Raw genomic sequence first — 16,458 nt, forward strand, 5'->3', positions numbered from 1 at the left:
GGGTGCGCTATTACACATCTTCTGAAAGAGTACAGAATGTCCACATCAAAACACAGGTGAAAAATAAGCAGAAATAAGTGATATAAGAATTGCTTATGCACATATAAAATAACGTTATCATCAAACATTAACAACTTATAAAGCATAACTGCGTAACGTTAACGAATGAAATGTTGACCCATGAAGAAGTATAGGACTGTGAAGTTTAGGGGTGTTGATGGGAGCAATCTACTTCATCTATGTTTTAATCATTGTTCTGAATGATTAAAGTCTTTGACAAAAATACGATTTGTAAAAAAATTTTTTGCAACTTTTGTAAAAAAAAAAAAAAAAAGACTGGCAGGGAAAGAGTTCATAATACACACTATCGTTCAAAAGGTTTTTTTTTTTGCATTCTTATATGCAGAATTCCTCTAGGAAATCAGATACTAAAACAAGACATTGTTGGTGAATCTCGCCATATTGATTTATACAGTATGTGCTTTAAGCCTTCAATTTCCTGAATCACTATTTTGAAAAGAATTACACAGAGACAATAAATATCCCCAGACATAATTCATTTCTGTATTTTTAGGAGCCATTGAAGTCACAAGCAAGAGTATTTCTTCTCTTTTTTCTTTTGAATATTTTTTAAGAGGCATACAATGACATTTAATTTTCTGCCGTTACAGGGGCCTGACCCTTTCTGTCTCGATCCACTGTTTCTTTTCTTTTTTAATTTTTTTCAAGATGATGTATGTCATGAATTTTAATTTGGATGATAAGATCGTGTTGTGTACTATCAGCTCAAACAAAATAACGGAGCCTGAAGCCCTTTTTTTTATACCAATGAATCTGTACATTTCCTTGAATAAAAATACACTTTGCATATTTTGGTCAAGTCAATCTTTGCTGATAACTCTGTGGTGATGCTGATAACATCTTTGCTGGCACTCTGTGTTGAGTTACGCCTCATTTTTAGCAGGGGAACATTTGTTATCTCCCCCAAAATTGTCTCTTTTCTTTCTTTTTTTGACTAAAATGAAAAATAGTTTTTTCCTTGTTATGTCCCGTTTTCACATTGAATGTTTTCTATGTACCACATTATAATGATTATATCTCCATTTTCTTTTGTCTTTTTTTGTGTGTTTCTGTGTCAGAATAAAACAAATTACAGTTTGAAAGGCCATGATGTGGCATAAGCAGTTAGCGTGGAGACTTCATGTGCTGTAGAGAGGAAAACACATAATTTATCATAAAACAGCTTCTGTTTGTAGATAATTTCACTCTGAACAAAAACTGCTCTTCTAAATGTATTGTTTTGCTGTTAAACTTGCATGTTAAAAATAGACTGTTTGCCACTGCCTGCTTCGTATTTGCAGAATTAATCTCCAGTTATTTATAACATGCACTTGTAAACCTTTGCACATCATGCTGGTTTTGGCTGGTCACTCATCATGCCCTCTTCTAAAAATCCCATTTTCCTCAATCCCAATCCCAAAAGCCCTCCCATTTTTATTTTTTTGTTTTTCTTAGTGTGAAGAAAATTTGGTAACAATTTATAATAAGGTTCATTAGTTAACATTAGTTAACTACATCAGTTAGCATGAGCTAATAATGAACTGCTCTTATACAGCGTTTATTAATCTTTGTTAATCAACATTTCAACATTTACTAATACTTTATTAAAATCTTGTTAACATTAGTTAATGCACTGTGAACTAACATGAACAAACAATGAACAGCTTTATTTTTATTAACTAAGATTAACAAATACAGTAACAAATGTTTTGCTCATGGTTAGTTCATGTTAGTTAAGACATTAACTAATGTTAACTAATGAACCTTATTGTAAAGTGTTACTGAAAATTTTTATATTCTAAAGAAACTTTTTCCATGATAAAGAAACTTTTGTGCATTGTAAAGGTTCCATGGATGTTAAAGGTCCCTGGAACCATCAATGCCAATAAAGAACCGTTGTTTTTAAAAGCGTGGTCAAGCTCGTTCACCTGCCACAATAACCAGCACCAGCACTTCCCATATAAAATCATCTTGAAATGTGATCTGTGGGCGGTTGCATAAACTGGTTGGTCATCGAACTTTTTTCTTTAAGACTGGTCATAACTTTTTTAAGTCAGTTATATAAAAAGGCAGATTGGTCTCATTTGAATCCGAAAAGTAAGGCTGATTAGCCCTAACTAACTGCTAGTTGGTCAGACTAGTTCTTAGCGGCTATGTTTATGCAACTGGCCCCTGGTCCAAACAGGTCTGATCAGTCGCTTTCAGGTGGTTATTTTAGTGAATGTCAATGTTTTTTTGTCTCCGTCCCGTCCCTGCAGGTGTTGCTGAGGTGATCGTGCTGGTGGGTGGGCGGCAGGTCATCGGTATGAACCAACGCTCGCTGACAGCAGTCACTTGCTTCAACCCTCAGAACAACAAGTGGTACCCCCTGGCCAGCTTGCCTTTCTACAACCGCGAGTTCTTCTCCGTCGTATCGGCGGGGGATAATATCTACCTGTCAGGTAATCAAACCGACAGCGTGTCACTTGCAGTTTGGTGGCCTCCCGCAGGAGTCTGCTTTTATATTTAGCACTGCACGCTCTGAGGGATGATGGGAAAGCAGATGGCTGTTCCTCGTCTCTGTCTTTACGACTGGCTGTGTGTCAAATTATGATGTTAAATATCCCACAAATCAAGCAAGATTAAATCAATAGCGCAGGAAAGACAATGCTTTTAAAGATGTAACAGCAATTTGTTAGTGAAAACTTTATATGAGTTGTTGGTCCATAGACATCAAGATTTTTAGATTTATTTTTAGATAATTGCATAAAGAAAAGACACGTTCACACAGCAGCAGAATAATGTTGTCAGTCCTCTATGTGAGTCCATAATAGGGTTACGTTCACACACAGTACTGTTATTTACAGGAATGACAACCGCATTCTATAACCAAAATCACACCAGTAAATTTTCTGGACTCACAACCGCATTTTCTGAAAACTTGCTGTGTGAACAGAACTAGACTGAACAACTAGTCTGTCACGTCATACAGTACGAAAGAGCCGCTCTGCACTGCACAAACGTGCCTACTGTGTGTTGCTGGTATTCATGTGTGGTTTCTGTTATTTACAGAGGAGACCATTTTCTAGAAATAAAGTTTAAGAACGTCGCTGTATTTTTGTGTAATTAATTAAGAGAAAGTTACACCACCATCTCTGACGAAAGTGACATTAACGCACCTGCTGTCGTAAACACGACTTCCCATCTCGTAAATATGAACTTCCCAGGAGGACTTGAACGCACCAAATTTGCATATTTAGAAACATATTGTTTAGCCTACATAACATATTGCATTCTCCTGTGTAAGCGTAGGTTTAGAAATGATAAAATTATGCAATGCTGTATTATGATTTTTAAATGGTTTTAATAAATCGTGCAGCCTTAGAAAACTGTCTAATAATGCGGTTCTTGGATTCTCGTCCATGAAATTCGCCACTGCTGGTATTGACAGCCCTACAGATATATTTACCATGGTTCAAAACGCCATGCATAGCACATTAAAATAATTGAAATTATATGTATAAATAGCATTAGTATCAAATCAGGCAGATGCGTTGCAGGTGGTCAAATTATTAACGGGGCGTTAAATATGTATAATTGATCTTCAATAAACAGAAAAAAGGGCACTTTCTCTCGAGGAAGAAAAAAGGCAGGTGCTCAAGCCCCCTTTGATGTCGATGTGTGCACAATCCAGTCACTGTTCTCCACCAGAGATGCTCTCATCAGTTTTGTGTTTGCATGTTTCTCATTTTTAAATGACATTCTTTTGTACTTTGTCAAACAATTAAATGATCCATTATGCCTTCCTTTTTTGTTTGTTGCATTGGCCCTGTCCCAGATGGCACCCTAAGCACTCGCGGTTTTCCTACGAGTCCGCACTTTCGTGATGTAGCCTAATGCCGCTTTGACTGTCGGGAAGAAGTCTGATGCGGAGCTAGCATCAGTGTGAGCTCGGCAAAAGTGTGCATCGAGGGCGCATATTGACCACAAAGCTTCTGAAACCTAAAATGGCAAATGGGACACCGGTCTCATGGACTTAACAGACACGTGCACGCAGCAGCCATTGTAAGTCCACAAGACCGAAAGTGCATATAAAGTGTGCCATTTGGGACAGGGCCTTAGTGCTTCTTCTCTTTGGCTACGGCAGTTAACAGTTTACTTCCGGTCGCCGTTGTCGTTCCATTAGCAGCTGTTGCTTAAGACTGCTGCTGGTCTGCTGATAAGAGCTGCAACTTCTGTTACATTTGAGAAACATCAAACAGCAAACGAAACGAAAGTGATACGAAACAGCGCTTCTCGTTTAAGCCTGCACTACGCGGACCGTTTATCAGCGCATAGCAATAGACAGCGCAGAGCGAACTCAGAACAGGTTTACTCTCCGGCCGATCTCAATCACGCAACACCGTTACTACACAGCACTGGGAGATCCAGTGAGAAAGTGTTTGAATTCACCGCAGAATTAATAACATCGCAGCGAGATCTAGCGGGAAGCATTCAAATTTGGCGCAGAATTCTATTATAAACCACACTTATCAGATCAAAACCGCGCTGACGTGGAAAACCTTATGAGAGTGAAATTCAAGCACTTATTAAGGGCTTCCAAGTGCTTCCAATTTTTCCAGCACTTCAAAGCCCTAAATATTATCCAATTTTAATGTTATTTTTAATGATTATTTGTAAAACTAAAAGTTTTAGGAAAACGAACACTTTGTGGCCAACACACACTTTTATTTAATAAGAAATTACCACTAGTAGATGGTGGCAGAGAAGCACTTATTGACTTATTAGCCAATTTCACTCCCTAATAGTATATGGAAAAAAAGTAGGAAGTCATTAATTCTCATGAAAAACAAAAACTTTACACAGAAAGCAAGTAAAGAGTGCTCCAAATCAATGAAGCTGTCGGTCAGTTCAGTATGATAGAACAAGAATTGTACTGTTATGGTTTGTGTTTGTTTGTTCACTTTAGAGTTTGTTTCCTGTTTCTAGGTTGGTTTTCAGTCTGTTAATTGGTTCAGTTCTCTCTTTGTCACTATGGTTTCTAATTAGTTCTCTCTTTGTCACTATGTTTTCTAATTAGGGCCCGAGCACCGATGGTGTGAGGACCCTCTTGGAATTGCTCCGTTTATTATTGATTGTTAGTTCTGTTCAGGTGTGTCTTGTTAATGAGCTCCTCAGTTGCTGTCTATTTAAGCCCTGTGTTTCTATCAGTTCTTTGTCAGTTCTACATTGCGTCAAGTTAATTGTTCATGTTCATGTTCATGTTCATGTTCATGTTCATGTTCATGTTCATGTTCATGTTCATGTTCATGTTCATGTTCATGTTCATGTTCATGTTCATGTTCATGTTTTGAGTTAGTCTTTTGAATAAAGCTGCTGCACTTAGATCCTGTTTTATCTCTGCTGCAACCAGCCTGACAGGTACATTTAATAAGAGTAGAATATTTAACTTTTTTTTATTAGGTTTTTGTGCATTAAAAAAAAAGCTAATTTTATCCGCATATACATTCAAACTCAGTGCTCTACCGTTAAATTTCCAATAGACAAACATGTAATATTATTGTACTAAGTAGCCTAAGTATACTTACTATAGTAAGTATATGATAAACTTAACTTAATGATACATTTTCCCCCAGCGCCACCAAATCAGGTGCTGGCGCCACCATCTGCAGAACATAGGCCTCGTTTACACTGCAGGTCTTGATGCCCAATTCTGATTTGTTGCCTATATCCGATTTTTTTTGACCGTCCGTTTACGCATTCTTTCAATTGTGACCCATATCCGATTCATGTGTTTACACTTGACATACTATCTGAAACATCGTGCATACTTAAAGGGGGTTCTTGCACAGATGGACGAACGCGAAATTGATGCTAGCTTTGTGATATATGCGAAGTTCGCCAAACGTCACCATGATTTTGAGGCGGAAGAGTATGAAAAGGGCCATCATTGTAGCCTGTGCATGCTTCAGTTATTGTGTGCGAGAGAGATCACAGGATTCACAAGATTCATTTATTTGTTTGTTTATTGTTTTGCAAATTGCACATAACACAGGTCGTTGCTGTAAATGAGAACTCGTTCTCAGTCAACTTACCTGTATAAATAAATAAATATAGTTTGCACATTTTATCATCAGCGCCGCGATAGGAATGGCTTGCGCAAATCCTATCACACTTTTGTAGCGCGCTGGTGAACGTGCAAGGAGTATACAGTGATTTGCACGCACCACTCATGCACAGACAAATAAACAGTCATAATACGCAGATAATTGGTCCGTTCAGTTCGTACGGGAACTTTATGCTTATAAAAGTGATAAAAGCATTAAATACACGATGCATATAATTAAGCAATGGCCTGATTCTATGTTTCCATTAACCATGGTAAAGGCTATAAATATTGGGGGGGTTGTACTTGCTAGTTTTGGTTATTAGGGGGGTTACCCCCCCCCCCCCCAAATATGAGCAAAAAATCCGAATTGGGTCACATTTCACTGACAGTGTAAACGATTAACATTGGAGAGCAGTAGCACTGGTGTCACTAAGGCCTAGTGATACCAGTGCTACTACTCTCCAATGTTAGTCTGGAGCCCTGTCTCTAGTATTTGAGACTCTACTGCAAGTTGCTGTTTGACTGGGATAATTCGAAACTCACACCTGTAAGTAAATGATGTTGTCACTCCCAAAAACCGACAGTGTGAACAGACTGTTCCTGTTATGCCTTAAAGGTGTTTTTTAATCACGTTTTTCCATCTCTAGTTCATTTTATATGATCCTAGGGTGTGACAAATATTCCATGTTGTCACTCAAATAATAGGAGCTCACAAAATCTGCATGAATAACTGTAACAGAATTAGCTAAATACGGTTTAAAAATGTTTAGCATGTCACGCTACATGATAAACTTTTCAAGTGTTTTACACCAAGTTTGAACATTTAAGGGCCTTTCACACTGAGAGTTACATCGCAATGACGATCTTGAATCAAAACAATAGATCCCTATGGATCCATTCAAACCTGCCGCGATCAATCTCAGCGCGACAAAGGGAGATTTTTTTTTTCTATCATTGTGTAGATTTTTTTTTTTTCATCGCCCCGTGATGAAATGAGCCGCCCAGTTAGATTTGAGCTTACCCAAGCGAGGTGGCACTGTTTTGAAAACCTGTGTAAACACTGAAATATTCCGGTCGAGAGAAGAGAATGGATGTTGAGTGTTATCATTGGTAACATTGAACGCACATTGGTGTCTGAGAACAGATTTATTCTAACATTTTCTTTATATGATTAATTTTCCACTGAATTATGCGATCTGAAGAGCTTGACAGCATACAGAGCGGTTTTCTTCCGTGCGTGTCTGTTATGAGTCAAAGAGCTCATTTGCTCTAGGGCTGTCAATCATATTTTGTGATCATAATTCCTTGTCCTTCTGAATGATGATGCAGTGTTCATTTCTGAGTTCCGCACAGTTCTGCACATGAACAACAGATGAAACTTTACGGCGATATATGTTCTGTATGTGTTTTTCAAGCGGCTCTGGGTATTTTTTTATAACAATAAAGAATGAGAAATGCAAAGCAGGTGTGGTGTTCAGTTTATTATAAAACACTACAAACAATGTACGTCTGCCCATTATTTAATCAAAATACATTTTAGATCGCAGTAGTACCAAACTTTATTTATCTCATTTTACTGTTGTGCAGCGGGATGAGGTTAAAGCCAAATTGGAAAACCTACGAGATGCATACATGAGGACAAATGTATTCTCGGTCAGCGCCACCTATCATACAGGCATGAATTAGCTGAAGGCAATCAGTCGTTTCGCGTTCAAGTCAAGTCAAGTCATCTTCATTTATATAGCGCTTTTAACAATGTAGATTGTTCCAAAGCAGCTTTACAGAGATACAAGGATAGTTTAAAGTAGCAGAGATTGTTTTGGCTTTATAGCAGTTCTTGAATAAAGTTATTTTCCAGCTAAAGTTAATTTGATTGATTCACTTCCGTTGCAACGATCATTAGTTATTAACTTAGGGGCTGATAACACAACACCGTTTTAACAGGAAACTCTACACAGACTTTAAACGCGAAGCCTGTGAGAAACTCTGATGGCGTGCACATGCGTATTATGAGTTCAGTCTATTGGTATGCACGTTTGAAATTCCCTACAAACCAAGCCTTAAAAAACTACTTGTCTGGCCTTAACATTTTTGATACAGAATTTTCCTGACAACGCTTTATCAGTGTGAAAGCTTCATTCGTCAGCGATTCGCTTAGCTCTATCAAGTCACGCTCAGTCTAAAAGGGCCTTTAGTGGCAAAAACGTATATACAATAAAGAGTTAAGTTGTTTTGTATGTATATTGTGGCATCGTGAGAGGTAGTGTATCACCAAAGTGTGGGTTGCTTCACAAATCGAGTCCAGGCAGGGATCAAGTCACTGGTTTCTTTTTAATAATCAACTCAAAACTCCAAAACGTTTTAACCAAAACACTCTTCCAGCTTCTCTTTATGCTCTCTAACAAAAAACAGCCAGTCTCTCTGTTCTCAGCTCATTAACAGCTTTTCTCCTTCACTGGCAACAGCTGTGTCGCCACTGCTGAGGAACCTGGTAACTGTAGTCCGGGACCAGGTGGCCATCTTTGTTTGTAGTCCCCATGCTGCAATCACCTAGATGGCACATATGTCGCCTCTATGACATACCCTCTCACGATGCCACAATATTTTATAATTCATTTATATTTATTTATTTATAAAGTTAATTATTATTATTATTATTATTATCATTATATTTAATATTAATTGTGTGTGTGTATATATATATATATATATATATATATATATATATATATATAATACAAAATATATTTATAAAGAAATGCATTGTATACAATTAAATATTAAAAATGTATTATAAAAACGTTAAAATGTAAGTTCAAAATTTAACTTGTGTTCAATTGCTGCCTTAAACTTAAATTTTAAATTATAATCAAATTTTCTCAGTCATTTCTCAAAGTCATTTCAACACAGTTATCATGTCATGACTTAATCTGTCACTAAAACAGTCTTTTTTTGGAACCAGCTAAAACTGAATCCCAGAGAGAGAGGGAGATGTGAGTGTGGAGTGTTTTTTTTTATGCATCTTTCCTTCAGATCTGTATTAATGAAGGTGTGATGTCGGAGGGTGTAAATGGAGACTTCAGCACTCATTTGCTTGGGCTTGTACCCTCTTTAGGTGGCATTGAGTCGGGAGTCACGCTGGCAGACGTGTGGTGCTACATGTCCCTGCTGGATAATTGGAATCTTGTGTCTCGGATGACAGTCCCGCGCTGCCGGCACAACAGCGTGGTGTACGACGGCAAGCTTTACGCCATTGGAGGACTCGGAGTGGCCGGAAACCTGGATAATGTGGAAAGGTACCTGGCGTTTGAATTAAACATTTCATTGAAATTCCATTAGGTGTTTCAAATAAACGTGGTCAGCTCTTTCTGTGCTAAGAGCCAATCTAATAATTGGATCTCTGCTGAAGTATGGAGGGAGTATTTTGCTGGCAGGTTGACTGTGGCACAGATGCATCGAGTAGATTGGATCAGGTTTCGCTGCCGTGGACTGTAGCTATAATCGACCGTTACACAGAGGTCGTGACACAGTCGGTCCCTTTAAAAAGAACAGAATGCAAAAGCGTCAAGGGACGATGATGTAAACACAAACCAGATTGATGTTTGAAGACCGTTTTACAGTTGGTCATATTGAAATAAACCCATTTTCTCACACAGTATCACTCTTATGACATGAGAATCAATTTGAATTCGTTCTTCTGGCACTAACATCCAATTTCCATCTCACTGCCTCTCTCTCTGCTCATTCTAGTCTCGTAGGCTCCTTATTCTAGTCTTGTGTTGCCAGACTTTTTTGAGTTCCACAGCTTATTCTGACCCCAAAAAATCTTTCATTTGTCCAGGTTTTTCTTTTTTCAACAAATACCCACTTAAGAAAGGACTGTCTGACTGACATGTAAAATTATTTTATTTTACATTTTTTATATTTTTTTGTACATATATACATATATACATGCACATGTGTGTATTTATACAAAATAATTATACACAATACACACACATATTATGTAAATACAAACTTTTATTTTGGATGCGATTAATCGAGATTAATCGCTGCCCAGCACTTATATATATAAATGTATATAATTTGAGTTTTAATTGATTATTAATTTATTATATTTGAAAAGTTATATGTATATGTGTTAAGGTTAGTTTACCCAGAAATGAAAATTCTGCCGTTCATGTCGTTCCAAACCCGTAAGACTTTCGTAATGTCTTTACTACCTTTCTGGGATTTGAAAGTGGTAGTCTTATAGCTGTCAACGGAGGGACTTCATTTGTGTTGAGAAGATGAACGAAAGTCTTGCGGGTTTGGAACGACATGAGGGTGAGTAATTAATGACAGAATTTTCATTTTTACATTATTTTACGTGACATGTCCTACAGCTTTTCCAATACATTGGATGTTTATTTTATTTTATTATATATAATAATTATATTACATGTAATTATTTTTAATAAATTATATTGTAAATTATATATTTTTTAAATATCCAATACACTGGATTCAATATCCTCTGGTCACAGCTAAAACCATGCAAATGCAAAATCGTGCAAACAAGATCATGTCATCAGTATTTTTGACTCTTTTCTATAAAAAGATAGCCTGTAAAAGGTTCATTTGGAATTAAAGCCAGCCAATCAGATTGGAACTGGCCATTTCAGTGAGCTTAACCATTGTTGTGTGCAATATGAATGAGACTCCCCAAACAGTCCGCTGGGACGCTTGTTTGATTGACAGAACCGTGGAGGTTTGTTAGAGACTGACTGCCCACTTCACCCTGCTGACTCCTAATTTATATCCCACCATCCATCTTGCCTGCAGTTTCACGCTCATAAGCATGACATCTACTCCGTTCACAATGATGTCTTCAGTCAGCCTGCCTCTCAAGGCTGCCTTTGGGCCAATCGGGAGCAGCATCAATGTGCTCTTGCTCTCTGTCTGATTTGTTTTTATTTATTAAAGATGAATTTGGAAACTCAGTGACTTGCCTTGCTATAAGCTGTCTGCATAGGCATCAGCTTGGTCACGTCAGAATTGAAATGAACTTGAGATGACTTGAAATGATGATCTGTGAGCTGTTTTTTAGTAAGCACTGAGCTTGGTGAGATTAAAAGCTGCACATCCGTACCGACAACCTTCATAACACCTGCAGTGTGTACAGAGGATTTGATGACTAATGAGCCTTAAAGAAGGAGACTATAAATAAAAAAAGCTATAAAAGCTACATGAATACACTTTTTACTGTATTATTGTAGCTACTTTTTTATGGAAGACATTTTTTGCCAATGTTAAATGAATATTGACATAAGTACAGTTGTCTATATTGAAATGGTTAATCTAGTTTTAGTTTTCATTTTTATCATTTAATTGATTTGTTTAAAATTGGCTGAAAATAACTTCCATAAATTTTGAAGCAATGCAAAAAACAAACTAACACAAACTTACTGAGACTTTGATGTGATTTGGTTTTAATAAATATGTCATTATAAATATACAAATATACAAATTATAATGTAAGTTAACAGTGCATTGTTCTAAAAGCATGAAATGCAAAGCACATCAAATTATTTGTTAATCATTTTTCAGTGTTGAATGAGGCTCTATTTATGATTAACATTTCTCACACTTCCTTTCTGCCATAGTTGACTTAATGCATACTGGGATTATATTCTCCCTAGAGGATATTTGTGATGTTTTCCTTTCGATTTTGGCTGAACAGACCATTTTAGAAGTCATCATATTGCTTCAGATTGTTTTTTGGAACATGTTGGGAGTGCGTCTTAAAATGCTCCCTGTGGAGACAGAGTATATATTCATTATATTCAAGTGCCAAATGAGAATAAAACTCACTTTAGTGAGCATATAAAATAAAGATGCTCAACAGTGACTATGAAGTTTTTATTTTGGGTGGTAATCGTCATTTTAATGTCCCAAAACTGTAAGATTTTGTAAGACAAAATCTGATCTGATCTAAAATTATTGGCGTCCACACTGTGTAGCGCATCTGTTCAGATCTGACTTGTGTGCCCATGCCGCTTTTTTGTTTTCCGGAATATCTGCATTGTTTTTTTTATGGCAATGACGTTGTGATGGTAGGCATACGCCAAAAACAACAACAACTGTGAATGCATTATTATTATCAGGTAGTAGTGAATCACAGGTGTTTTATATATGAAATGAGGACATGACCACAGCCGCTGATGAGGCCGAAACCAGCATGTACAGTGCAAATAGGCTTGGAATATTTAATTGTACCTAACATTATTTTATTTATTTGTTATATTGAAGAGAGATTTTTGAAGGATTTCAAATCGTTTGTAGACGTTGAGGCTGTTCTGTCAACCTTGATTTATTGCAATTTTGAGGTGTTCAGTTTTATTTTGATCTTAAAAAATAAATATGTGATTGCTCTCCTCACAAATCAACTGTTTCTTTTCCACTGGCATGTCTCTTAGATGTTGAGGACTAGTGCATCTTTAAACCTACATTCAGTACAAGCAAAACACTGTTAAAATCAGATAATCTTAATACTTTTAATCAATTCCTTTTGGAATTGGTGACTTGTAAAATGTAACTGAGTCATGTTTACTGTAAAGTATCTGTACTCTTTACACCTCTAGATACTATTTACACCTCTGAGCACAGTATTGAAATATTGAGCAAGATCATTGTGTCTATAATTTCTGAAATATGCATGAAGTCAAGCTCCATGGCAGACTCCCCATGTTGAGACAGCTGTATTTTAGTAGGCGAAGGAATTCTCATTTTGACCGTCTTATACACAAACACAGCTTGTGTATCTGCACTACGTTCACAGCGGCTCATCAAATGTCATATTTGCACTGTTGAATCCTGTAATTAATTGTGGTGGCCAATGGCGTTCTCGCCGGGCGCCTCCTAACCTTTCACAGTCTGGAAATTCCACACCCCTTGAGTCCCGCCCTCTGATGGCAGCACGAGGATAGTGATAATTCCGACGACGTGCCCCCGTTCAAGCCCAATCAGTTTAATTGCTCTTTGATGATGGATTCCAGTCGTAAAGCCACAGTCTCACACTTTGAGTTGTCGTTCCATCTCTTTAGCTCTGAAATTACTGTAGGAGAGCGAGTGAAAACAAGGAACTCGAGGGCAGAAGCAGAGAGAAGCGGGGAGTTTATTTTCTCTGTGTCATGCAGTCATGACTTTGGCACTTTCACAATGCTGCGTGTCACTCGCTAAAGTCAAATGAACAACTGCTCCAATTAAAGCACTAAATCTGAACTTGAATGTGCTCTGTAAAAGCTGGATATATTATGCAATATTTCTTTTTTACTTTCTTAATGCACATTCCTGGTTGTTAAAATGATTGATTCATCAAGTCAAGTCAAGTCACCTTCATTTACTTATAGCGCTTTTAACAATATGAATTGTTTCAAAGCAGCTTTGCAGTGATAATAGGAAATGACAGTAACAGAGATTGTTTTGGCAGCTCTAGGATAAAGTTATTGTCCAGCTAAAGTTAGTTTTGATTGATTGATTCACTTCCGTTGCGAAGATCATTAGTTATTAACTTAGGGGCCGCTAACACGACACCGTTCTAACAGAAAACCCTCAGCGCGCTCTGGACGCCCAGCTCGAGAACGCACTCCCGGAAATAGGTTCCAAAGTGCAAACGATTATCAGTTATCTCTGCGCAAACCTACACAAACCTCTGCACAAACACAGACGTCGCGCACATGCGCATCACGTGTTCAGTCCATAGGTATGCACGTTTGAATATATATGTGCGCAGGCGTGTAAGTCCTTCTTTACAGATCAACCCTCAACAAACTACTTGTCTGGCCTTAAAAATGTATAATACAGAATTATTTATCGCTTCCGCGTAGCCATATAGCATCAGTGCATGTTAATCCAAAGAGCAAGAACGCTTTTTACTAAGTTTGATTACTTGGAAAGATAATCAAAGCAGTTAGTGATAACTGTTTTTTATAATTGCGGTCAGATACACTACCATTCAAAATTTTAAGAAATAAATTTATACTTTCATTCTTTTCAAGACATGTTAGAAAACATTTTTATTTCAAATAAAAGCTGTTCTTTTTAACTTTTTATTCATCAAAGAATCCTTACAAATAAAATGTATCATGGTTTCCACAAAAATATTAAACAGCACAACACTAATAACAAGAAATGTTTCTTGAGCAGCATATATTTCAAAATATTACATCTTTATTTTATCAAATAAATGCAGCCTTGGTGAGTATAAGAGACTTAAAAAAAATCTTACGGACCCCCAACTTTTGACCATGATTTTGTTCAATAGTAATGTCCTGATGGTATTGGGCTTTTTTTTCCCTTTTTTTTCTTGAATTACCTTTCATAATACTATTCATTTGGTTTTGTAATGCTTTTGGTTCCAGGCACGTCTTTGAATGGTTTCCCAGAAGACCAAACTAAAGAACGAGTAGTTTTTCTTGATTTCCCCTGCAAATGAATCGAGTGTGTATCTCTCGGAGTTGGCGGATCCTGTAGGCAGTCAAAGCGAGGCCCATTGTTCCGTGCTGAGATAGAGCGACCCACCGTGCAAACTCAACACACCATGGCATTAAAGAACAGATAACTCGCCGTCTGCTGCTGTGCCTTTATCTCCAGCATACTCTGCTGCTCCACTCCTGCGAAGTGGATTTTTAGACCCTGTTGATTGTCAAAACGACACGAAAGGACTCAAATTACAGTATTTTTAGCTTTAATTGGAGCTCACTTTGTCTCTTGCCATTCTTGCATATTATCATAGCAGTATCTTTATTCTCTAGTCCATAGCCAAGCCAAGTCACATTTATTTCTATAGCACTTCCAATAAAGATTGTTTCAAAGTAGCTTCACGGTAAAACAGGAACAGAAAAATAATGATCAATGATTCAAACTTAATCAAATATGAGACAAATTCAAATTCTTCTGTAAAGCAGCTCCACAGTAGACAATAGTGTCTTCAACAGTGTTGTTTAGTAAGGCCAAAGCATAGCATTTAATGGGCGTCTCTTGATCCACGTGTCGTTCTGCGGTTCTCCCAAACATGATAAAAACAGTCCTCCGCTGCTCAAGCACTATATTTATTTCCGGAAATCCTGCATGTCTGATGTCTGTCTGTTCTAGTTGGAGCTGCAGTGACTTTTTTCTTTGTTTGTTTTGGTTCACATGAAGTCTCATTGAAAGCCTAATCAAATGAGCTCTTTTTTCCCTTCTTCTTTTTTGGATAATTGCTAAGTACAATCAAAAACATCTGTTTATCTCTGGATTGGATTGAATATTGTATTATAAAGCTGTGCAAATGTAGTGTTGTATGGAGGTGATCAGGTTGAGATATTGATATATGTTATCATACAGATGGGAGAAACACAGATAATCTGTCTGTTGGTAAATTAATCAGATCTTATTAGCATAATATTTAGAATTGGTATAAAAATTAATTGAGGACATTTGAAGTTGCTATAAAATTGGTTCCTGTAATGAGATCAGATTTCATTGTTTTGTTATAGACCAAGGCCAAAATTAACCTTTTCCAACACCTCCTGTGTGATTTTTTTTTTTTTTTTTCATGTGTATACGTAAGTCTCATATCTCACATCACATGGCGAGTGATAATTTTGTAGAAACCTGCCTGATGACATCCTGTGTTTTCTTTTTTGCTAAATAAGGGTTTTTCCATAAATGTTATTCTAGGAAATCACAGGCATTTGACTTTGGACTGATTCCCATCATTTATACAAAATATATTGTCAATTAGTTGGTACACTCTAAAAATGCTCTTGACCTTTTAATGTAGTTTTTATTTTATTTTATTGTTTAATGATATTTGAACCAGAATCCACCTCTCAGGGCCCAATAAAGACAAAAACTTAATGATAAAATTTTCCATATTGATTTTCCATTGGCATTTTATGTAAAAAACAATACATACGTATTGCAATACATAATGCGTCTCTTTCACTCATAATTGTGTGGATAATTTCGTATTTGTACGCACAGGAGAACTTCTCACGAAAAATCTCCACCTAATTCACAACACGTGTGTTCGCACATGGATTTGATCGAAATCTCTTTCTAAAGTTAGTGAATTTAGAGTATTCTAAATGAGCGGCCGCGTGCAGGGGATGAGTCATTTGCATAAAACATGCCTAAACCATCTTCATATAAGGGCTTTCTCCACAACACGTATGCATAGTAAACACATACATATTATTTTTTGCATTACAGTAATGAGAATATTGGCTTTATTGTCATAAAACACTGAGATAATAAAAGATGCATTACCACGTTCCTCTATACCT

General features: G+C 36.9%; 1 protein-coding gene across 1 annotated transcript in view; it reads left to right on the forward strand.

Moving 5' to 3' along the window:
- Positions 1-16,458, forward strand: part of LOC311072542 (kelch-like protein 29) — a 180,258-nt gene that overhangs the window by 123,757 nt on the left and 40,043 nt on the right. The window contains exons 10-11 of the mRNA XM_084097626.1: positions 2,319-2,501; positions 9,264-9,444. Of these exons, the coding sequence (XP_083953752.1) occupies positions 2,319-2,501; positions 9,264-9,444 (364 nt within the window). The remainder of the gene's footprint in view (positions 1-2,318; positions 2,502-9,263; positions 9,445-16,458) is intronic.

The sequence above is a fragment of the Abramis brama genome (genome assembly GCF_963993115.1).
Source record: "Abramis brama genome assembly, chromosome: 21".
NCBI classification, from domain to species: domain Eukaryota; kingdom Metazoa; phylum Chordata; class Actinopteri; order Cypriniformes; family Leuciscidae; genus Abramis; species Abramis brama.